The sequence below is a fragment of the Orbicella franksi genome, chromosome 15, assembly GCF_964199315.1.
Source record: "Orbicella franksi chromosome 15, jaOrbFran1.1, whole genome shotgun sequence".
In the NCBI taxonomy this organism is placed as follows: domain Eukaryota; kingdom Metazoa; phylum Cnidaria; class Anthozoa; order Scleractinia; family Merulinidae; genus Orbicella; species Orbicella franksi.
This window is the reverse complement of record NC_138159.1, coordinates 17,790,608-17,814,511: the sequence shown is the minus strand read 5'-3', so window position 1 is coordinate 17,814,511 and position 23,904 is coordinate 17,790,608. Positions and strand designations below refer to the sequence as shown.

Genomic DNA, 23,904 nt, shown 5'->3' with positions numbered 1-23,904 from the left:
CACTAAACACTTTGGAACAATGAACACTTGTCACAAATTCGATTTGAACTCACGAATATTTTCATCCATCTTCACAACTTACATAGACTGCAAATGTCATTTTTGCTTTAAGCTAAGTATGAGTATAAAGTTTCCCTTCTGAGTTTCAATGTACCATATGAAAAGTTTCTTTCACAATACGTTTGTACACACATAGTAATACAAAACCTATTACTCTAACAAAAAAATAAAGACACTTGTCCTAAGTTAGAGAGGGCAATGTCTTACTCAAACATCTGTACACGATTGTTAATGGTGTCAGACACAACAATTCGGCCATTACTTAGAACTGCCACGGACCCTGGACATTTGAACTCTCCTAAATTGCTACCCTCTGTTCCAAACTTGCCAACAAACTTTCCATTTAGTTCAAAAACTTGTATTCTATGATTACCTGAATCACAGACCATCAGGTGTCCTGACTTGTTCACTGACAAACAACTTGGGTTATTAAACTCCCCGTCCTCTCCACCCCGCTTTCCAAACTTGTACTGAAAGTTTCCATTCCTATCGTAAACTTCCACACATTGCTCTCCGTGGTATGACACTATGAGATATCTATCACACTGAACACAGTGGATAGGATAAGTAAAAGAGCCCTGCTCACCTATCTTCATTAGAAACTTGCCTTGAGAAGAAAAGATCTTAATAAGTTTGTTACCTGTATCAGCAACAATAACATTTCCATCGCTGTCTACAGATAAACCATAAGGATTAGAGAGCTGACTATCAAGGCTTCCTTTCCCACCAAACGAACTTACGTATTTACCCTCCCCACTGAAAATCTGGATCCTAGAATTATCACTGTCAACCACGAAAATATTTCCATTTTTATGACATGCTATTCTCCTTGGACAATTAAATTCCCCGTTTTTGTTACCTTGCCGACTAAAGGATCTTAAGGAATTTCCATCACTGCTGAAGATTTGAACGCTGTGGCTCACACAATCAGTTACAGCTATCTCGTCCCGGGCATTCACTGCCACCCCCCAGGGAAAATTAAACATTCCGACAAACGAACCTTTTTTTCCAAAAGATAATACAGGTCTGACCTGAAATAGCTGTCCTTTAACGGTGAAAGGACTTCCGAGTACATGTCCTCCGTTTACTTTTACTGTCACTTTGTATCTGCCTTGTTCGTTTGGAGAATAGCTAACCTTGTAGCTTCCATCCTTATTGTCATTTATTCGTACTTCCGTCAAGCATTCTTGTCCTTGTTCATCCCTGATCTCTACCGTTACACGGTCATGTTTGTTGTAACACAGTCTTGCTTGAGCGTTTCTTGTCGTCAGAACAAATTGTGCTTCACTTCCCACAGTTCCTTCTTCGAGGCCTTTGCCTTCAGCGATGCACTGACTAGCTTTTGTTTCCTGCAGAATTTCCAAAGAACCAATTTCTTCGGTGTTGACAATGTTTAACAGCTTTTGATTTTCCACGAAAGTTAAACGTACTAGAACGTCTTCAGGGTCACCATCAGTTGGCTCGACTTGATCAACTCCTTCGAAGATTATCTCCAATGATATCTTGACTTGTACAACTTCAGCGTTACTTGCCGTTAAAAGTTTCTCAGCCTTTTCTAACGATGATTCTATGACTACTATTTGTTCCTCGATCTTGTTCTTATGCTTTGTCAGACTTTCAAGCGATTTGCTTGTTTGCTTTTCCACGGCTGTGAAAATATTTTGTTTCTTCGCTTCAATGACGGCAATCAAACTGTCAACAGTGTTTTGAACATCCCTCTTCACGTCTTCGCCTCGTTGTACGAGCTTAGCGTAGTCTTCATCAAGCTGACGAATGATGTTCTTCTTTGCTTTTAAATTGTTCCTCTGTGTTTCAACCATAGATTTCATCTGAGTCTTCTGTCTTTCTGCTTCTTCTTGGATTAAGTTCAGAGTATGACCTCCGTGTTCCAACAGGACACAAGTTTGGCAAACTGCCGTTTCACAGTTCTTACAAAAGAATTTCAGTTCTTCTTTCGTATGCTCTTGCTTACGGCAAAAAGCTGGTCGCTTTAACACATCCTCATAGTCCTTGTCTTGAAAGTCTTTGAGCGCCAGAACACGGTGATCTTTATTGCCTCGTATGATGTTGTGTCCAGTTATGCATTCTTGACAATAAAATATGCAACATTGGAAACAATAAAAAGTTTCAGAACTTTTTTTGTCACAATTTCCACATCTTACTGGGATTTTTCTGCACTCCTTGATTGCCAACACATCAATTAAGCCATTCAGATAAAAACTGGTTGGAAGATCTTTCAGATCGCCACTTTCAGGTATTCTGCTAACGGCTTGACACTTTGGGCATCTGATTGTGTTGCGGCCATGGCTCGTCCTATGCCATTGTTTCAAGCAGTGCAGACAGAAACTGTGTAAGCATGGCAGCTGTTTCGGATTGGCAAATATGTCGGAACACACCAAGCAAGACACTTCTTCACGGAGATTATGAAGCAACGTTTTGATATCCATGTTGTCTTAAGAAACAAGCGAGCGAAGCAAGGTCTTCGTGGTGGAATACAGCTCAAAACAATGAAGTCTTGTGACTTGCTTTTTTTAGCTTTTCTGAAAATCCTGACCGTTTATTATGATACTCTTTCATTGTACAAACCAATTAGGAACTTTGTTTTGGTAGATGTTCTTCGGTTTCTGATTCCAAGGAATGCAACCAAGCCACACCTAGTTTCGCTGACAGATCTACAAGGCACTGGAAGCCATTATAGGACGATCTCGTCGAAGTGTCCATGCAGAACCTAGATTCACAAACACAATATGAATTTACTAATTTAAGTTGGATGGCATAATTTACATTTTCGAAGGGACTAAGATGGGACCTTCATTGGCCGCAGTCACATTACGTCTTTCAGAGGAGGACAGAGGCACAAAGCCAGCAAAAAGAAACCTAAGTACAACCCCCCCCCCCCAGGTCGAGACACAACATACAATGAGGGGAGACCCCCTCGGAATATATTAGGAGACGTCTTACTGACGGAAAAGACAAACAGGAAGCAAGCAAAAACTTTTATTTCACCTCAGAGTGAGAAATAATTTATTATTATGTTATAGATTACTGAAAAAAACAAAAATGTTACGGATGCTGGTTACCCGAAATAACCTAAGAGTGAGAAATGTCAGGCAGCCAGAGAACACACACACACAGCAACCTACAGTTAGCCGGAATAGCAGACGTTTCCTTTCCATTTTCCACGAGCAAACGAGCTCGCCTGGGGTTAGTCATAAATGGAGAGATGTGGGGAGGGGTGAGGAAAAAAATGGGGGAGAAAGAAGAAGGGGTGGAGAAGAAAGGAATCGTTTTTCATTTTTTGCCCCACCCCTTCCCCCTTATTTTTTCGCATTCGCTCGCAGTTTGGTTTCCTTTGCGTGCTTTTGGAAACGATCGCCTGCAACACAGGCTACCTACAGTTAAAAATCAACGTTATGCCCGATGGAAGGCTAAGGTACCATATGTGGAACATTGGACTAGCAAATACGTTAAGTCAGATACAATGAAATCCAACCATTTTTGTTGTGTAATTAGGCCCATGGTGTATTTTCTGTGAATACTTTGTTCTAACCAACCCAGACGTCGAGTTTTTATTTAACAGACTGGAGAGAGCTGTAGAATTTTTTTCCCTCCTATTAATCGTGACTTATACGTACGTATCATTAATACACTATGAAAGTATTTTTAAGATTAAAATAATCTGTCGGCCGGTGTGTCTATTACTGATTTATATATTTATTCATTACTTTATTTGCGTGTAAATAGTTAATTAATTGAAGCATTGAAATTAATTAATAGATTAATTTATGTATTATTTTATGCCATTGGCAACCTGCCCACTCTCGTCCAAACTGACCACATCCACCCTCTGTTTATATATTTTTACGGAGACCTTCACACGACAGTACTTGTTGGGGACATTGTGATGTGTTCTTAAGCAAGACACTATACTACTACAGTGCCTCTCTCCACCCAGGTGTACAAATGGGTGGCGGCGAACTTAATGCTAGGGGTAACCCTGCAATGGACTAGAATCCCATCCAAGGGAGAGTAGAAATACTTCTGGTCGCTTCATTCTACGGAAACCGGAATAAGCTCCGGCCTGATGGACCACTTGGCTCGTATGCAGACTTTACCTTTCAGTTTACCTCATACGACTGATACTGTTCACCTCATCAACTCCCAGCTTTTCAGAAGGCGATGTTTTCCTGTTCTCCTGTATTTATAACTATTTGCAAATCACCTTGTGGTCACGCGTCGGAGTTTAAGAGAAATCGAGAAAATTGCGAAATTCTTGAATTTCTTTCGCTATTGCCAAGAGGCAATCTGTAACTTTCCTAGAACTCCAAAAGGTTTACTAAGATTTCTCGGTTCCAGACCTCGTATTAGCTGACCGCAAGTTATGATGAAGTCGAGGGATGTTCGTCAAAAATTTGAATTAAACTGGGCGTGGCTCAAGCATTATTTGACCTTTAAAAGATACCACTTAAAACGGAAATCACAGCGGTTTTCTGAAATTGCTTCTTCGACGGAACCCCCAAATGCCAAATGGATGAGTTCTTTAGCCAAGATTAAACCTTAAATTCCTAGATTACATGTCAAAACGGAAAACTACATTAGTAGGGGCTAGATGTTATAGATTCATGCCAACAATCTACTTTAGAAGGAAAAAAAAACCGTCTCACATCGAAAAAGTTGCCCTGTTAGCAAGGCGAGACCCAGCAGGCAACGAGCTCAAATAACAAGGGCCTGGGAGCGGCTCGCATGAAGAGACTATGATCTACTTGGTTGCGCGCATATTCGGTGACGTAATAAAATTTCGCGTCAAATGGAGAGAACTTTCATTATTGAAAAATTAACATAAAAATTACACCAGTACAAGCAGATAGAAACTATTTACATGTTCAATGAAAAGTAGATCGGTTTTCCTCACATGTTATTTTTAGAAAAGCAATAGAGGCAGCAAATTATTGATGTAAGTTAAAATCAGGATAATTAGCATAACTTCTGATCGAGTTTATATCTGCTATATTCTGGGAGACGCAGTGGCCTCATGGTTTGTGCGCTCGTCCTCAGATCGAGCGGTCCTGGTTCGAGCCCTGGTCGGGGACATTGTGTTGTTCTTAGGCAAGACACTTACTTTCACAGTGCCTCTCTCCACACAGGTGTTTAAATGGGTACTGGTGAAATTAATGCTGGGGGTAACCCTGTGATGGACTAGCATCCCATCCAGGGGAGAGTAGAAATACTCCTAGTAGCTTCATGCTACGAAACCGGGCTAAGCTCTGACCTGATTGGCCACTTGGCTCGTATGCAGACGTTACCTACCTACCTGATCCACTATTACGTAGACACGCAACGTGATTGGCTACACAAGGGCCTCGTAAAGATCGATAGTGGGAGCTGGTCAATCTTTAAAAATGGCTCAAGTTTCGCGCCTTTATGTAGTTTCTGCGATAAAAATTATTTTTTTGAGTGCATGATAGATCAGTCAGTAGGCAGGGGCTTGTTATTGCATGAATTCAGATGCGCAAATTTCAGGAGTCTTCTGCCCCGACCCTCCCCAGGTCAGTAGGGTATGCTTTTACAATTAAACAGCTCACTCTCGGTTTCTATTGACTTTCATACTGACTTGTCAGTCGATAGAAACCAAAAACGCATAATGAAGTAACACTAATTTTTACACAAATTAATTGATTTTATTTCTTATTCAAGATAACATGTTTTCATGCTTAAAATACACCATATTACAATACAATCCTGTGTCACACCAGTCTTAGCTGAAACTTCAGCAATGTATAAACAGACCTGTAGTATCGATATTACTATATATACAATCTTACGTTTACAACAACTCCCAGTCTGGGTTTTTCAGTCAAAAAATCTAACTACAATATTATATAAAAATAAGGCAATATAAATTACACCAGAGCTACAATACACTAGAGCTAAAATACACTAGAGATACATTTAAATATAAAAATTAAAATCAAAAATGTTTCCCATGCATAGTTTTTCCACTTACTAGACAAGCATATTGAGAAAGTTTGTAAATTAGTTAATCGGCTAATCAAGCACAATCCTTATCAAAGATTGCTTGTCATAATAATTATCACCTAGTGAAAACTCCAACAAAATCAACATTGCACAAATTTAGTACAAATGTCATGATGCCTTATATCCTTGAAAGAGAAAATGTAGTTCTGGTGTCTGAAACAAATATACTAGTTTAATTAAAATCATATAACAAGGAACACTGAACATTTTGGAATAATGAACACTTGTCACAAATTCAATTTGAACTCGCAAATGTTTTCATCCATCTTCACAACTTACAAATGGAGTGCAAATATCATTTTTACCTCAAACTAAGTATAAAATTTTCCTCCTAACTTTCAATGTAAAGTTTAACAACAGTAATATTTCGTGTTCTTAAACCTAATGCTCCAACAGAACAAATAATGACACTTATTTCATAAGTTAGAGAGGGCGACGTCTCACTCAAAAATCTGTATACGATGGTTATTCATGTCAGTCACAACAATTCGGCCATTATTTAGAACTGTCACAGACTTTGGATTCTGGAACTCTCCTAAATTACTGCCCGTTGTTCCAAACTTGCCAACAAACTTTCCATTTAGTTCAAAAACTTGTATTCTATGATTACCTGAATCACAGACCATCAGGTGTCCTGACTTGTTCACTGACAAACAACCTGGATAATTAAACTCCCCGTCCCCTCCACCACGCTTTCCAAACTTGTACTGAAAGTTCCCATTCCTGTCGTAAACTTTCAGACAATGTTCACTGGAGTCTGACACTATGAGATATCTATCACACTGAACACAATGGAGAGGATAAGTAAAAGAACCCTGCCCACCTATCTTCATTAGAAACTTGCCATCTGGAGAAAAGATCTTAATCAGTTTGTTACCTGCATCAGCAACGATGATATTACCATCACTGTCTACAGATAAACCACAAGGATAAGAGAGCCGACTATCAAGGCTTCCTTTCCTGCCAAACGAACTTACGTACTCACCCTCCTCACTGAAAATCTGGATTCTAGAATTACCATTGTTAACCACGAAAATATTTCCATTTTTATGACATGCTATTCCCGCTGGAAAATTAATTTCCCCGTTTTTGTTACCTTGCCGACCAAAGGATCTTAAGTAATTTCCATCACTGCTGAAGATTTGAACTCTGTGGTTAAAACGATCAGCTACAGCTATCTCGTCCCTGGCATTCACTGCCACCCCCCAGGGACAGTCAAACATTCCGACAGAGGAGCCTTTTTTTCCAAAAGATAAAACAGGTCTGACCTGAAGTAGCTGTCCTTTAACAGTGAAAGGACTGTCGAGAACATGTCCTCCGTTTACTTTTACTGTCACTTTGTATCTGCCTTGTTCTTTTGGAGAATAGCTAACCTTGTAGCTTCCATCCTTATTGTCATTTATTCGTACTTCCGTCGCGCATTCTCGTCCTTGTTCATCCCTGATTTCTACCGTTACACGGTCATGTTTGTTGTAACACTGTCTTGCTTGAGCGTTTCTTGTCGTCAGAACAAATTGTGCTTCACTTCCAAGAGTTCCTTCTTCGAGTCCTTTGCCTTCAGCGATGCACTGACTAGCTTTTGTTTGGTGCATAATTTTCAAAGAACCAATTTCTTCGGTGTTGCGGACAATGTTTACCAGCTTTTGATTTTCCACGAAAGTTAAACGTACTAGAAGACCTTCAGGGTCACCATCAGTTGGCTCGACTTGATCAACTCCTTCGAAGATTATCTCCAATGATTTCTTGACTTGTACAACTTCAGCGTTACTTCCCGTTAAACGTTTTTCAGCCTTTTCTAGCGATGATTCTATGACTGCTATTTGTTCCTCGATCTTGTTCTTACGCTTTGTCAGCCTTTCAAGCGATTTGCTTGTTTGCTTTTCTACGGCTGAGAAAATATTTTGTTTCTTCGCTTCAATGACGGCAATCAAATTGTCAACAGTGTTTTGAACATCTCTCTTCACGTCTTCGCCTCGTTGTGCGAGCTTAGCGTAGTCTTCATCAAGCTGACGAATCATGTCCTTCTTTGCTTCTAAATTGTTCCTCTGTGTTTCAATTATAGATTTCATGTGAATCTTCTGTCTTTCTGCTTCTTCTTGGATTAAGTTCAGAATATGTCCTCCGTGTTCTAACAGGACACAAGTTTGGCAAACTGCCGTTTCACAGTTCTTGCAAAAGAATTTCAGTTCTTCTTTCGTATGCCCTTGCTTGTGGCAAAAAGCTGGTCGCTTTAACACATCCTCATAGTCCTTGTCTTGAAAGTCTTTGAGCGCCAGAACACGGTGATCTTTATTGCTTCGCATGATGTTATGTCCAGTTACGCACTCTTGACAATAGAATATGCAACATTGGAAACAATAAGAAGTCTCGGAGCTTTCTTTGTCACAATTTCCACATGTTACTGGGCTGTTTCTGCACTCCTTGATTGCCAGCACATCAATCAAGCCATTGAGATAAAAACTGGTTGGAAGATCTTTCAGATCGCCACTTTCAGGTACTCTGCTAACGGCTTGACATTTCGGGCATCTGATGGTGTCGCGACCATGGCTTGTCGTATGCCATTGTTTCAAGCAGTGCAGACAGAAACTGTGTAAGCATGGCAGCTGTTTCGGATCGGTAAATATGTTGGAACACACCGAGCAAGACACTTCTTCACGGAGATTATGAAGCAACGTTTTGATATCCATGTTGTCTTTAGAAATAAGCGAGCGAAGCAAGGTCTTCGTGGTGGAGTACAACTCCAAACAATGAAGTCTTGCGACTTTCTTTTTTAGCTTTTCTAAGAATCCTGACTGTTTATTATGATAATCTTTTTCATTGTAAGAACCAATCAGGACCTTTGCTTTTGATAGATGTTCTTCGGTTTGTGATTCCAAGGAATGCAACCAAGCAACACCCAGTTTCGCTGACAAATCTACAAAAGTCACTGAAAGCCATCCTAGGACGACGACCTCGTCAAAGAGTCCATGCAGAACGTAGATTCATAAACACAATATAAATTTACTAATTAAAGTTGGATGTTATAATTTACATATTCGAAGTGACGAAGATAGGATTCTAGTCTGCCACAGAGTCTTGTCTTGAAGTGGGCTGGGGTTCTGGAGGACAATAGCACATAGCTTGCAAAAGTGAAACTAAGTACCACCCCCCAGGTCAAGACACAACATGCAATGAGCGGTGACCCACTCGGGGTATATTACAAGGCTCGTTAACTACTGGTGCGAAAGGCAGAAAGTAAACACAGACAGAGAGCAACGTACAGGTAAAATCAACGTTATGCCCGATGGAAGACGGAGGTGCCAGGAGCCCATCACCATCAAGTGATGGGCTCCTGGAGGTGCCAGATGTGGAACATTTGACTGGCCCTGAAGTAAGGTAAGCAAAGTCTGTACGGACGAGTCAAGTAGCCCATCAGGCCGGTGTTTATCCCGGGTTCTGTAGCATGAAGTCACTAGGAGTATTTCTACTCCCCCCTGGATGTGATGCTAGTCCATCGCAGGGTTACCCTCAGCATCAAAATCGTCAGTACTCACTTGTACGCCTGTCTTGCCCAATATCCCCGGCCGGACTCGAACTCGGGAGCACTCGATGTTAAGTGGACCATGAGGCACCAGGTCTTCCAGTCGTCCTAAGACGTCTCAAAATAAGTGAAATCGATAATTTTACAATAACTGTGTAATTTTTCGCGCTGATTGGCTCATTTGTATCATCAACAGGAGTACAGACGGATAAAATTTTAATTTATGCGAGCTTTCAAGTTCAACTTTCAGCTGTCAAACTGTCAACTTCTTAACCAATGTGATTTTATGGCCTTTTTTAAGTAGCCAATCAAAAAGCGAGAAAAGCTATTCACAATGTTTACGGCGTTTACGGCTATTGACAATATTTACGGCGTCTTTTCCCCTCATTTATTCCCGGCATTTGACCATTCTGGGGTCTTGTTATTGTAAAAGACGAATTGACGTCAGTTTTTTATGCGTCTGTCCCCTTATTGATGATAAATTTCGTCATGACATTGTCAAAGTTTAATGTGGAACCACTCGCCTGCGGCTCGTGGTTCCACAGCCACGTTGATAACGTTATGACGCAATTTATCGTCAATAAGAGGACAGACGCATAGAAAAACTGACGTCAATTTGTTAAAATTCAACCATTTTCGTTGTGCAATTGGGAATCATCTTGTATTTTAGGTGAATGCGTTGTTCTACCCAACCTAGACACTGAACTAGTGAAGTTTTTATTACACAGACTGGACAGAGCTGTGCCTTTAGAATTTTTTCCTTCTTATTAAAACAATGAAAGAGAAAGTAGCAATAAAATTAAAAGAGACTTAAAAAGAATTCACCCCATTTGTCGTACCTTATACGTACGCATTCATTGATATACTATGAAAATATTTTAAAAATTCTTTTCAAATGATCCATCGGCCGGTGTGTCTATAACTTATTTATACTTTTGTTCATTTCTTTATATATTGTGTGCAAATAGTTGATTAATTTAATTACTGTATTTAGGTTAATTGATTTATTGATTTATTGATTTATTATTTTATGCCATCTGCTCTCTCTCGTCATAAGTTGGCTGCGCCCACAGCACGAGGAGTAGTGGGTGCTTTCATTATGTCAAACCGACCGGTCAGAGATCAGTGGGATCGATCAGTGGGAATACCCGAGGAAAATAGAACGACATTTTCCGATTAAACCGGGCCAACCAAGAGGAATGGCTCTTGCCATTTTTTATTCCTTTTCCGAATTTCCTACATAATTGAAGAGAGGTGGGGAAATGAACCAGTTTGTCAAAAATGGAACGGCAAATTTCGGTCGGAACATTCCGACCAAAATAAGTGCACCACTTCCAGAGGTGATCCCGAATATTCCGTTTGGAAGAACGAAGTGTCTAAATGACCGTCAGCCGGTCAAGGTCTTAAATAGACTAAATGACCGGCAGTCAAGACATTTTTGAAGTTCAGGCACTGCGGTTAGCCTAAAAAGCACTCCGGTTAGCCTAAAAAGCACTGCGGTTAGCCTAAAAAGCACTGCGGTTAGCCTATAAAGCACTCCGGTTAGCCTATAAAGCACTCCGGTTAGCCTGTTTACGGTTAGCTCATAATAATAATGGTAAGAGAAACACGATATATACTTAAAAAATACCGAAAGCTGCCGGCCAGTTTCGGTGGCGCAGTGGTACTGAGTATCGCTTGCCATGCGGGCGTCCCGAAGTCTAACTGCCGGTCATTTAGTCTATTTAAGGCGGAGGTCTACATGAAGGCCGTATTTTGGCTGGGTATTATGGTTTTAACGCAAATATCTCGTTCACGTTTCAAGCGGTCAAGAATATCTCGGCTCATCCCACATATCTATGTTTTGGGCTGTTCTGTAAATTTTTTGGTGATTTTTAGGTATATTTGGAGATAGATAGTTTTTCTCAAAGGTTTAGTAAAATTTATGGAGATAGGAAATTTTGAAGATTTGGAGTTGTTTTAAAATTATAATTTGAAGTTAAAATTTGGTAGACGTACACCAGTGGTGTTCCATAACCTTTTTTTCCCTTTAATGCCTCTTTAAACTTCCTAAAATTTCACTTAAATTCATGTTTACCCCCGCCTTAAAACCTTGACCGGCTGCCGGTCATATAGCCACAGTTGGAAGAAAGCGACACGGACCTTTCCATTTGACTTCTGACCGAAATGCCCGGAATCTTTGGCATAATGGAAGCGGCACCCATTCAAATCCGAGCTGTCCTACCAAAACGAGGGATACGATTGAGAGTATGCTTTCTTTGCAGCTAACAAAAATATATGTATATAAAAAATAAATTTACACTGTCAATCAGTTTTACGTATTTCCGGTATTACGAAAATATCGGCTACATAAAAACACGTCCCAATGTAAAATTCTCATTGTACCTGAAGAAGGCTGGTTTGGCCAGCCGAATTATAGTACACCTTCAAAAAATCATCCTACGTTGCGTCAGTTTTTGCTTTTGAATTCTTCATTTTACATGTGAAGCTGATTAGATCACTATTGATCCAACGTATACCAGCAGGATCATCGTCCCGGTTGCTTGCTTAAACATTTCATAAAAATATAGACAATGCTTATGTTGCTTTGCCTTCTTTTAATAACTAACTCGAAAATTCTGGGTTTAATTTGACAAGGAACAAGATATTTTGTTCAAAATAACAGAACTGTTATCCTACCTGGCGATACTCCGACGATGAACGACGAGCGACGAACAACGAGCGACGAGCAACGAGCGAGTTGCCGGACGCGGGTGACCCATTTTTGGCGCCAAATTAAATGCTTGGGGATCACACAAAATGTTTCATATTATTCACTGTTTACAATCTGAGATGGGTTTGGTATTAACCCCTTTTCACGAGTATTCCATGCCATCTCCAGTGGGAAAAGTTGTCCGACTTCAATGCTTTAGCTGTTATAAACATAAATTGAGTTCAGGACAGTACAGTTTTTCCTGACTACTTAAACCTGATTGGTCAATTTTCAGGCGTACCAGCCGCGTGCAAGGCACCCTCCTGTATGTATTAAAGATGTCTCGGTTCCAGACCTCGTATTAGCTGACCGCATGTTATGAAAAAGTCGAGGGATGTTCGTCGAAAATTTTAATTAAACCTCTAAGGAAGAGCAATCTGGGCGTTTCTCACGCTTTATTCGACCACTGAAAGATACCAATTAAAACGGAAATGACAGCGGTTTTCTGAAATTATTTCTTCGAGGGAACCCCAAAAAGATAACCCCTTTGAATACCAAACTTTCGCCAAAAAATACCGTTTTTAACCGTTTAGTCAGGTTTTTTAGCTGCCAGGACGCTAAATAAGCCTAAGTTTTGCTAAGAAAGCTTTTTTTACTAAAAGGAGAGATTTTTCGAGGATTAGGCACAAAATTGAGCAAAATTTCAATTCCGGGCATGGGCATAAGCCATTTTTTTTTTACTATTAACCGTTCTCAATTTTGTTTGTTGCCCCTTTCCTTTCTGTTTTTCTCGGCCCTTTTACACTGGCTACCTTTTGCATTGTATGTTCTTTCTGGCTGCCGTGAAAAGTTGGATGTTAATTACGGGCGAAGCCTAGAAATGGACCTTGATCAATCATAGGCGTAGTGGACCATTTTACCACCGTTTTTGCACCAAAACTGATAACGTTGTTTTTCGATTTGCGACGTCGGAATGTCGTCGATATCTAAACCTGACCATTGTGCGGAAAGGCCTAGCCTAGTACTACTATCTGCTTATCAAGAATATCTGATGACATCTGATGACATTTAAATTGGTGACGTCACAAGTGGTACAAAGAGCACAACCATTAATTACGCATGTATATGCGTACTTGGTATTCAAACGGTTAAAATTAAAATTGTGTCGTTTTGTCTTGAACAACGTACATGAGACCAAAATTTGTGATTTACAACCCGAAGTGAAACGACGAGCATCTCTTACCTTTTCATATGGCCATGGGAGTACCCCGTTAATATGCGGTCAACTTCTACGTGGTCTGGAACCGAGGATTCCTAGTAAGCCCCTTGGAGTTCTGGGAAATTAATTGAAAACGGATTCCACGAATTTCCGAATTTTCTCGATTTTCATTGACTCCGCAAGATTTCATGTAAATCCAAATCTTGTGGCAGCTAACAGCGTACTGAAAATTCAAGTGACCGCCATGCAAACTCTTAACAACAACAGTTTATTTCTTCTACTGTAAACAACTAAAAGAATTTACAAGATTATAATTATAAATAAATAAATAAAACAGTACAGTACATACAGTAGTGGGACACCCAAAATAACTAAAAAGCTAAGCTAGTTGGGTGACCGTAATTATAATAATTAAAAATGTGAGAGTCAGGAAAGAGGCACAACAAATACGTTGGTACACATAAATATCATAAACTTGTACAAGAGTAAATATACAAAACAAAACAAAATAAATAGATATAAACCATCAAAATATCAGTAAAGATTAATAGAGACTAATGAAATGCGAAGTTAGTTCTTTTTTAAATTGATTAGAAGTACAACACTTAATCATTCATCGAGTTCATTCCATAATTTAAATCGAATATTAAATTTGCCCTAATTTGTTCGAATTTTTGGAAGATAGAAACTAGATCTAGATGCAAAGCGAGTATTTACATTATGTTTACAAGATGTTTTGACAAAAAATGAATCAAAGATCTTTGGTAGTTTGCCAGCATTAAACTGGTGCATAAAAAAGAGAGTTTGAACCTTAATATAATCTCAGTTGAAGTTTAAGAAGGTTAAGCTTAGCAAACAAAGGATTTGTATGTGCATCAAAATTTGAGAAAGTAATTAAGCGGATTGTTTTCCTTAACATCATCTCGAACTGATCTGGGAGCCTTGAGCTTAAGTATCAGTATAGAATTTTGGGCCATATCACACTGGGTCTCTGTCGTGGTGACTTGTCTGTGCACCGAACGAGAGATTTCCATTCTCTTAGTTTACTTGGTATTGAAAGTAGGTATCCATATGTACAGGTAATCGTATGAATACAAAAATTCTCTCAAAATTGCACGAGCCTTTGGGCGAGTGCAATTTGAAAGAATTTGCAAATTTCATGAGTAGTGTAAATCCTTAATTCCTCGAGTCTTCATATGATTAATCATTTATTATATGACTGGGAATATCACAAAAGCGCGCGCGTTAAATTGCACTGCAATGCAATTAAACACTAAAGATAAATTGGCCTGCTCTCGGGCACGTGTGTCTTGTTATTGTGATTCGAAGTCCATCAACACGCCTTGAAAACCTATTACTTAAAAAATGTCAACGCTTCCGAGCTGGAAACAAAAACAGGATGTAGGCAAAGACCCAGACAATTGAACAACTCCTGGTATGTCGGCAAGTATTTAACAAATGTAGATGAGCCGATAATGCGGTTGTAATTGACGAAAACTGTACATAAACCTCAAAAAGTCAACACCTCGCAAAATGGTATGGATACCAGCTGCTCACGGAAATTAGCTTAAAACGATAGAAAAGATTTTAAATACTGTGCTCAGTTACATTTCTGCATTGTTAGACGACGATGCGATTTTTCCAAGAAAAAATGTCCCCACAGAAAATTCCCGAACAGATGCAAAGGGCTGCAGAGAATTGCAGCAACAGGAAGTTTTGTACTTTCAATTGCACACCGCAAGTCACTGGTTAGACAACTCACTAACAACTATTGTTGTTATGTTTGTAATCAAGAGCTCGTCAAACAATAACCGGAGCCTGCAGTTAAAACGTTTAGCAGACATCTGATGCTACCAGATCTTGCAAAATATTCCGTTGAAGCATTTTCACCTTAACTTCAATGACGAGCTAACTGTCTCAAGGTCAAAGAAATTTAATAAAGTCCCAAATCATCTGTTAGAGCGTTTTTTTCTAGTTTCACGCCACAGATTCCTATGGCCCTAACCCGTCAAAGAAGGTTTAAATTGAGTAAATTCAATAAAGTCGATCAGGTAATATTCCAACCATTATTGCGATAAGGGGTGTTTCCTGTGAAACCGGAACAATCGTTAGGAAAAAAGTCGTGTTCCCCTGTTAACAAAGGCTTTAACAGCGAAAAACTTAAAAAAATTACACTTAACAGCTTTTAAAACTTGTCTCCTTTTCCTTTTATCATAGGATGGTGCAATAGGATCAGCGCTTTCTCTAACAGCTACATATATCGGTGCAACGCACGCGTGGTTTACCGCGAATCCCACGCGCGCGTATTCGCGCCTATTTCCCGCCCAAGCTTTGCGCGACTGATTTCCTGATTGAGGCTGGCTCCTGTGTGACCGCAACTGAACTGTGGCGAGATCCGTTCCCTCGAGCAATGACGAAAACTGTTCATTTGTCCATGGTTCCGTTAGCCTGCATGTCGCCGTCTCACAATAGTTCATGGTGACCACGCCACAAGGCAATCACGCCGAGCGCATTTTGCGCGACCCACTCGCGCGTGTCGACAGCCGTCACACGAAGTATAAAGTCTGCAAAGTCGAACAAGCGCACTCTCTTAATTAAACTTCTAACTTAGGCGCTTTTAAACTCGCATGTATCATATTAAAGTGGTGATTGCTAGTAAATTTTAGTTAATTGCGTGAATACCCCTTCGACCGCAAAATTGCCCGTCCCAAGGAGCTGATTGTTTGAAGACAAGATCGCTGTCACCGCACAAAAGATCCACTTCAACTGGTTTTATTTACAAAGTACAAAAAGATGACAGATTGACATTCGTCACGTCTTTATTCTAATCCTGCTGCTGCAAAGATGAGAGAACAATATGGTATTCGAGGCATTATATTGCTACACCCCTAGCAGACTCTACGGCTAGAGACCCTCAGCTCAACGAAGATAACATTGACCGCCGTGTCATTCTCCAAATACTTCAAACAACTGCTACACTTGCGCGCTTTTTATTTAGTGATCCTAATGGATTTGGACGCGTTGATTTATGGCCTACTGACAATTAAACTGCCGTTATAGAGCTGACCTACTCTTGCATATAGGCATTCACTTGGTCTACGAGGCGCCACGAGTAGAGAAGGATTATGTTTCAATTACAACGCTTTAATGACTAATATTGATGATTAAGATAGAATGCGCACCAAAAAAATTTACACTGCACGAATCGAACTCTTTAGTTAAATACACAGTAGTTTGCGAAGAGAGATTGAAACACTTTGTTTTCGACCTTCTGAAAGAGTTTTCCCTTTTTGTGCAGCACGTCCGGAAATTTGTAATTGCCGTGTAGGACGAGCAGCGAAAGCCTTGCCCGCCAGCTCAATTTGATAAGTGTGGTGATAAGTAGTCTGGGCGACGCTGGGCTAAACACTCTCATGGTTTGTAATAACATGCAGGCCACCAATGACAAAGAAATAATGCAAGCTCAAAAGGAACACCGCCACTTATGATCTAGTAATGTTAATTAACATTTTTAACTAACTCCAGATCAGTATAAAGGCTTCCGTCTGTTTTGTCCGGCAGTCTTCCTGACCAAGGCACTTGAGTAAAGGACGGTGGACTTTGCAACGTGTATTCTTGACGTCTGAGTACGTAGGTATCTAAAGGTGAGTGTCTCTATGCCCAATAGTTCTTTGTCCTTACAGTTTGGTAAGGCCAATATTGCGGTCAATTTAATGAAATGGCAAGCATTTTCGAGTTGAAAAATAAACAAAAATACTAGAGTTTTCAGACAAATAAAACAACTGCGTCACATTTCTTTCTGCTTGAGTCGGTCGAAAGTTCACAGTGAACACCCCTAATCAATTTGTAGTCACTGAAACAGAGCGCAGAGGATGGAAAAAACTTGTCCTTGGTTTTTAAAAGCGATGTTAGGGAGTGAAATTGTTACGAGAATGAAATCTGTTTAAGACTGGTCTTTAGCTGCGCGATTTTGCCAGTTTTGTTAATTCTGTTCGTGCGCTGAGAGTTGAGCAGAAACTTGAACTTAGCAACGCTTGTGTTAGAAACTCTTAATCTAAACTTGCGCGCGTTAATTTAATACATACGGTTTCTTTAATTTAAGCTGACACTAGAAAACCGTTTTTTTTTTTTTTTTGCTGTCGCACATTAAATCTAAATTCATTTGATGGAGAAGTCGCTGACTAATTTTTGTACTCTTTAATACGGCAAAAAAATCTAAGAAAATTTCTAACTTCTTCGTGCAATTGGCGCCAGAGTAAATTTCTGTGGCCTGGGTCACTTTGTCAGACAGAACCTTCCGTAGAAGCCATGTAACAAAGCTAATTAATGGTTGGAACGCTAACACGTTAACAAAACAGTTCAATTCAAAGTTAATTTACTTCGTCGCGGAAGAATTTTTAATCCCGTGTTGCGTGATCGAAAAACTTGCTATTGTAACTCTCATTCTGTTACTGGGAATTTAGAAGTTTTCAACGAGTTACGTATAATTTTCAAGTCCTTTAATAGTAGAGAAAACATGATTTGTCGCCCTGCGCTTTCCACATCACTTAAACAGAAGCTTTTTTTTTTATTGTCGCATAAAGTGAAGAGTTTGAAGTAAATTACACTTTACACTGCCCGGACTTTGACATGAAAGCAACAGAATTACTTATGAAGTTTTTTAGTTCGGTGATGTGGAAAATGTCTCTATGTTTAGTAAAAGCTTGAGGATGCGTGGCTTGGATCTTTCGTGCCCAAGGATCAGAGTTCAGTTGAAAAAATAAACAACTATTATCTTGGCTAAATCGAGCGCATTTTTTGAAACCTGTAATTCAATCATTAGTAGAATTCATTAATGGGTCTTAACCTTCGCTTATTCGCACGTTGGGTGCCAAGTGCAAGCTTTTCCTTTAAAAGCGGATTAGCGAACAACTCACTTGTCACTAAACGGAATTAAAATACATGTATAAGCGGTAAGCTTACTCAAACCAACTGGTGTTGATTCGTAACAGAGAGAAAGCAAATATTAGTCGCGTGTGCAACCAAACAGTGGGAAAGTGTTCAAACAATAACATCCCGCGGTGAAAACAAGCCTGTTTACAATGCACACCACAAGGAGCGAAAAACCGGCGTTTATCTAAATAAACATCTTGTTAATAGAGATTAGTACGCAATTTGGCCGAGCCGTGTTGAAATCATTAGCGCATCGCTATTAGTTCTTCCTTTTTACGCGTGTAAAGTCTCGCTTACTCGGCCACACATCACGCTGTGCCTCGCTTGAGGAATGCGCTCTTTATTTAGAAATTCCATGTGCTTCTGATATGAATTGTTTCTCGGCGCCACAACGGGCGCTGTCGGGGATCACAAAAGAACTACCGAGTGAACAAAAACAACACAATTAAATCATGATTAAGTTATTTGGATATATTTATTTCTCAGCGGGTATCAAGTGCTTTCTTATGGCATAACACACGAGAAAAGCCACACAGCTTATCACAGCGAGAAGTTTTTCACTTCAATGGCTTCACGCCTACAGAGAGAGATTCGTAACGGATCAGGCACGAAAATTACAAATGTATGATTGATGAACTTGACTTCCAATTCAAGAATACGTAACTTAAGATAACAAATTAAAGAACGTTCCAGCATATGAAAGTAAAGCTTGCGTGATAAAACCTCTGTTTGTAGACGCATGTTGGTTATATTTATTACAAGAGTTTTCTTTGTTCGTGCGCCATCTTTAATGAATAAGGAACATAAATCTTTCATTTCATGTGACAGGATGGGTTCACAGATCAGTGAAGCTGATTTCAGCGTTCACCAATGTATCGTAGGAGTGTTTCCAAATTAACAGAATCATGGTACAGGTATTGCACATAACAATGATAAAACTTCAATCATGCTATTAAACTGGACCAAAACTAACCAGAAACAAATGCCTTTCAGAACAGAACTAGCAGAACTGAGTCACAGCTCTTTAAATGACTTCACAACTTCACAGAACGGTTTAGGTACCTTTTTTTAACAATGCGTATCTCATCTTTGTTGCTATGACGCTTGACTTATTACTACATAAACTAAAAAAAATGTCGTGATACAGCGGTAAAAGAGAAACAACCCGCGTCATTTTCACATGATATATTACCAATCTATTAAGCAAGCTCGCTCACAAATGTGCGTATGTTGCTAATTCAAACGCATTACGTTTTACTTTCGTGTCGTCCGTATTGCGGTTTCGTTTGGCGCGCTAGATGCAATATCGTCTCCGATTCATTAAACGGTTAGTTGAATGATGTCAAACAAGGCCCTCAGGAACTGAACTACTTTGAAAGTCGGTACATTTTACCGTTGTAATAAACACGCGAGTTCGTTGTACGTATTAATTAACTAGGTAGTTCAGAGGTACAGTCGACACGTCACGCTTTGATATGATATATTGTACTCTCTTATCGCACAGTCAGTTTAATAAATGAAATAACGGACGTCTAACTGAACTTATCAACGCGGTATTTTCGTCCAGTTCTAGACAAACACCTGTGATATGGAGTTCCCTTTTCCGTTGACTAAGTACACTGGTAAACCGCAAAGCACAAAATTTGTCATTTTTTTCTAAATTAGAGAAAACAAAACAGAAAAACAGGCTGATTAAATGAGAAAGGTCTAAAGAAGAACAGTTCCTCACATCCAAATAAGACAAATCTATGGAAGTGTTCTTCTTTAATTTCTTCACAGAAAGAATATTGAAGTCTCTCAATTTTTTCCCCAAAAAATTCCCTTTGCGCATTGGACAATAACGTATGACGTCATCTATCATATGACTGATTGTCGTCACAGAAAAGTTAAGGAACACTATAAGTAATTGCGCAAATTCTTGTGCAACATACTCTTCGATAGCCATTCTTAGAAACTGAATCAGTCAGATAAAGAAGTTTTTCCTCTCGAAGTTAACTGTTAACTGACATCTATAAACAAAAAGAAACACGCTTTGTGTCAAGTTAGCCAACAAGAAGGTGAGAAATTTATTTGATAATGCTTTAAATTACACTTTTTAGTACACGAAGAACATTGTTTGTATAAAAACCAATGCCGTGGACAAACTAATTTTATTTTCCGGAATGTGTTCCTAAAAGAACGAGTATCAGAGGAAAATAGCTTACCCTGATTTGATTTTAGCGGGAGGTGAAGAGTGTCTTTTTAACTCTTTTTAAATTCAACACTAAATCTTAGTTTACTACACAGTAACTAATTGTATCTGACTGATTCAAAGTTTTTTTTTGTAATTTTAATCCATGGCTCTAGATTTTGGGTTTAGTTGTATATGTCTTTCAAACGGGGTAAGAAAAGCCCAGCTTATGAAATTGAAAACATTCACAATCTAAATCTCCTATAATCATAATTCTTAGTTTACTTGCCTAGTCTCCTAAAATAGTATTTTCGCGGCAAAATTTTAGGAAGCTTTATCTCGAGGTTCTAATGCTGTACTCACTTTTTACGATTTGCATTACAACTGACTAACGTTATTCAGCCATGCTACAAGGAAACGAACGTGCACCTTAACTCAAAATAAATTTTTTAAAAATCGCCTTGAAATAGAACGAAGAAGGGGGAGGGGTTGTTTTATGGGCTGTGGCTAACCTCAGACGGACCGATACAAAGAAATGTCGTGTCATTTGAGATAATTTAGGGTGTGGAGATGAAAATCAAAGACATCACGAAAACAAAATTAAATTGCTCTTATGTTGGAATAAAGAATTGTTCCATTGACCAATTGACTTTCTAATTTCTGGCTGGATAAGTTGTAGGTTTTTGCTACTTATTGCTTTTTCTGGCGTAACTCACTTGATAGAATCTTTAATACTAAGTGCTGTGGCGACGTTGATGAGTCCCGCGGGAATCCCTACGATGATTCACTTTTTCTAGGCGTTTGTACAACTTTTTGCAACGCTAGGTTCATTATTCGTTTTAAAACTTCGAAACTCAGTAATTGCGTGAATTTGGAAAATATGACTCAGAAAAAAACACATTTTTAATATCAGACCGGGAAGGATAAATGAGCAGACAGTTTTGTTCTCATCGTTGCTATTGAAGCTAACGGTCAAATATCGCCCCCTTCAGACAGCAGCAGCCATAATGGCGACATCAACGACAATTAATTTATATTTTTGTTACATGGAAGAATTACAATCTCGCAACTAAAATCTAAATTTCTTTTGTGTGTATATTGGTGTCAAAACAAAATCCTTATTTGGATAAATCTTGTTAAAAAACAAACCTAGAAACACCACAAGTAGCCTACGCTCGCAAATGAGCGTTTCTGTACAAGTTACGTAACTTTCGAACTATAAGGATTGGTGTCAGAAAAACTGCGATATTCTAAATCCTAAAAAGTATGAATAAGTATGAATAAAGGTTTCTATGACAATGTAGGTGTTTTTTTTTCAGCTTCATGTCCTCTATATATCCTGGACAAAGTAGCGAAGCTAAAAGCCACATAAATTGCTTTTAATCGGCCGAGAAACCTCCACAAACACCGGCTAAAGCAAGGTAGTTTATCTTTATTCATACTCCTTCGTATTTTTAGGCAGAAGAATATAACCGTCTCTCACATACAAATCCTTATATTTCAACTGTTGAGTAACCTGAATACTATTCCGGTATGTACAGGGAAGCTCATTTGCAAGCTTAGACCCTTCTGAGGAAACACTAAAACACTCGCTGGCGTGGTTCATGTACGTTCTGTAAATAAAGTGAAGTTTAATCATTTCGTATCATTTCCGTGAAGAGAACGGCTAAGAAATGTGCTAAATGAAAAACTCGTGTGCAAAGCTATTGTTCTGCTCATTAATTCTTTGTATGGAGTTGACTTTGTCGCTTCTGTTGTCGTTGTTTTGCATGACGTTCTCAGCTACACGCTACAACACACAAGAGAATAACGAAGGGCGCGAAGTCTAAAAATAGAATGCAAATTATTGGAACCCCGCGGGAGTCAGACAACATAAGCGCGTTTGGAGAGAAATAGCATGGAAATGAACGTCAATTTTTCGTTTTAAAGATGGTTTTGGGAACACTTGCTTAATTACGCGCTTGAAAAAGCGTCAAATCTTCCACCATTCCGTTTTGTTTGTCTGAGTTTGTCTGAGTTATGACCTCACTCGCGCGCTTCGCTATTACGTGCAATTTCTTCTTAAGGTCATTCCGCTGAAATAGAACCTGCACTGAGATTTTTGTGTAACTTTGCCTATCGATTGTTTATATTAAGGAACTTAAATTTTGAAATAAAAATGAGGGGTTCCCATGTTTGTTTAGGAGCAAAAGCACCTTGTTTATACCCATATAAATCCTTATAATAGCATCATGATTGTAGTCACGATTGCTTGCTAAATTCACGTTTCCGGCGATTGCGTTTTGTTCTACACTGAGAACTGGTCCATATTTTTCTTACACAGAGAAATTTATTACTCAATTCAAAACAACAGAAAAAAATGATAGGTCACCATATTTCGCGATTTTGTAGTGCGCACATTTAGCGACACTTAAATTCCGCGATTTTGCGACAATTTTGTATTTTGAATCACTTTAACTTCGCGTTTTTGAGTAACACACAACCTTTTTCCCTGGAAATTTTACTTTGACATGTCCTTGAATTTAGTAAACCGACTTTATCAAAGGTACAATAACGTCAAAATTAACAAAAACGCAACGGGCGGACTACATCTGAAGAGTAACATAATGTGAGTCACTTAATTTTCGCGTCATGTTAAGTTTCGCTTCACTTACTATTCGCGTCACTTTAATTTCGCGATATTTTTTTAAACTGCGAAATTCGCGAAATTAACGTGTACAAAGGAACTCGTCAGCAGGGGGATTCTTGATGTACACCCAAATTCTTACAACTAATTTTAAAGCAAAGTATGATAATTTGTGAGGAGAATTGATATGTGAATCTTTAAGTAAATGTCCTTTATACTTTCAGATTAAAAATGGTTTTCAGCGTATTTTACGTTGTTTGGTTGCTGATTGCAACAGCAGCAGCTCGCCCTTCCAAAGTTCAAGAAGATGGGTTAACATCAGAAGATGAAGCGGACGTGTTCATTATGAAGAAATCTGATCTCAGAAATGACTGGTGCAAAACGCGCCCGTTCAAGCAGACCATCCAGGTCAGCGGCTGTCTGCCACTAGAGGTCATGAACAACTTCTGTTATGGTCAGTGCAACTCGCTGTACATTCCAAACCACGAATCTTTGGAGCCACTGTTCCAATCTTGTACAAGTTGTTTGCCTCAGCGCACTTTCACGAAGACTGTCACACTACGGTGTCCGTCACTCCCGGTCAAGTTCAGAAAACACAAGTACACATACAGTAAAAAGTGCCGATGTACCCCGGTGAAACCATGAACAT

At 39.2% G+C, this 23,904-nt stretch overlaps 3 protein-coding genes across 3 annotated transcripts; 1 reads left to right on the top strand and 2 right to left on the bottom strand.

The window, feature by feature from the left end:
• Positions 1–263: 263 nt before the first annotated feature.
• On the bottom strand, positions 264–2,507 carry LOC145470226 (E3 ubiquitin-protein ligase TRIM45-like). The gene has a single exon (XM_081454055.1). It carries the CDS (start codon positions 2,505–2,507, stop codon positions 264–266), a length of 2,244 nt encoding a protein of 747 aa, XP_081310181.1.
• A 3,066-nt stretch (positions 2,508–5,573) lies between these two features.
• Positions 5,574–8,789, bottom strand: LOC145469477 (E3 ubiquitin-protein ligase TRIM45-like). The gene has a single exon (XM_081453212.1). It carries the CDS (start codon positions 8,781–8,783, stop codon positions 6,537–6,539), a length of 2,247 nt encoding a protein of 748 aa, XP_081309338.1. The 5' UTR covers positions 8,784–8,789; the 3' UTR covers positions 5,574–6,536.
• A 590-nt stretch (positions 8,790–9,379) lies between these two features.
• LOC145469269 (gremlin-2-like) lies at positions 9,380–23,900 on the top strand. The gene is made up of 2 exons (XM_081452952.1): positions 9,380–9,471; positions 23,480–23,900. The coding sequence occupies exons 1-2, from the start codon at positions 9,380–9,382 to the stop codon at positions 23,898–23,900; spliced, it is 513 nt and encodes a 170-aa protein (XP_081309078.1).
• Positions 23,901–23,904: the final 4 nt, after the last annotated feature.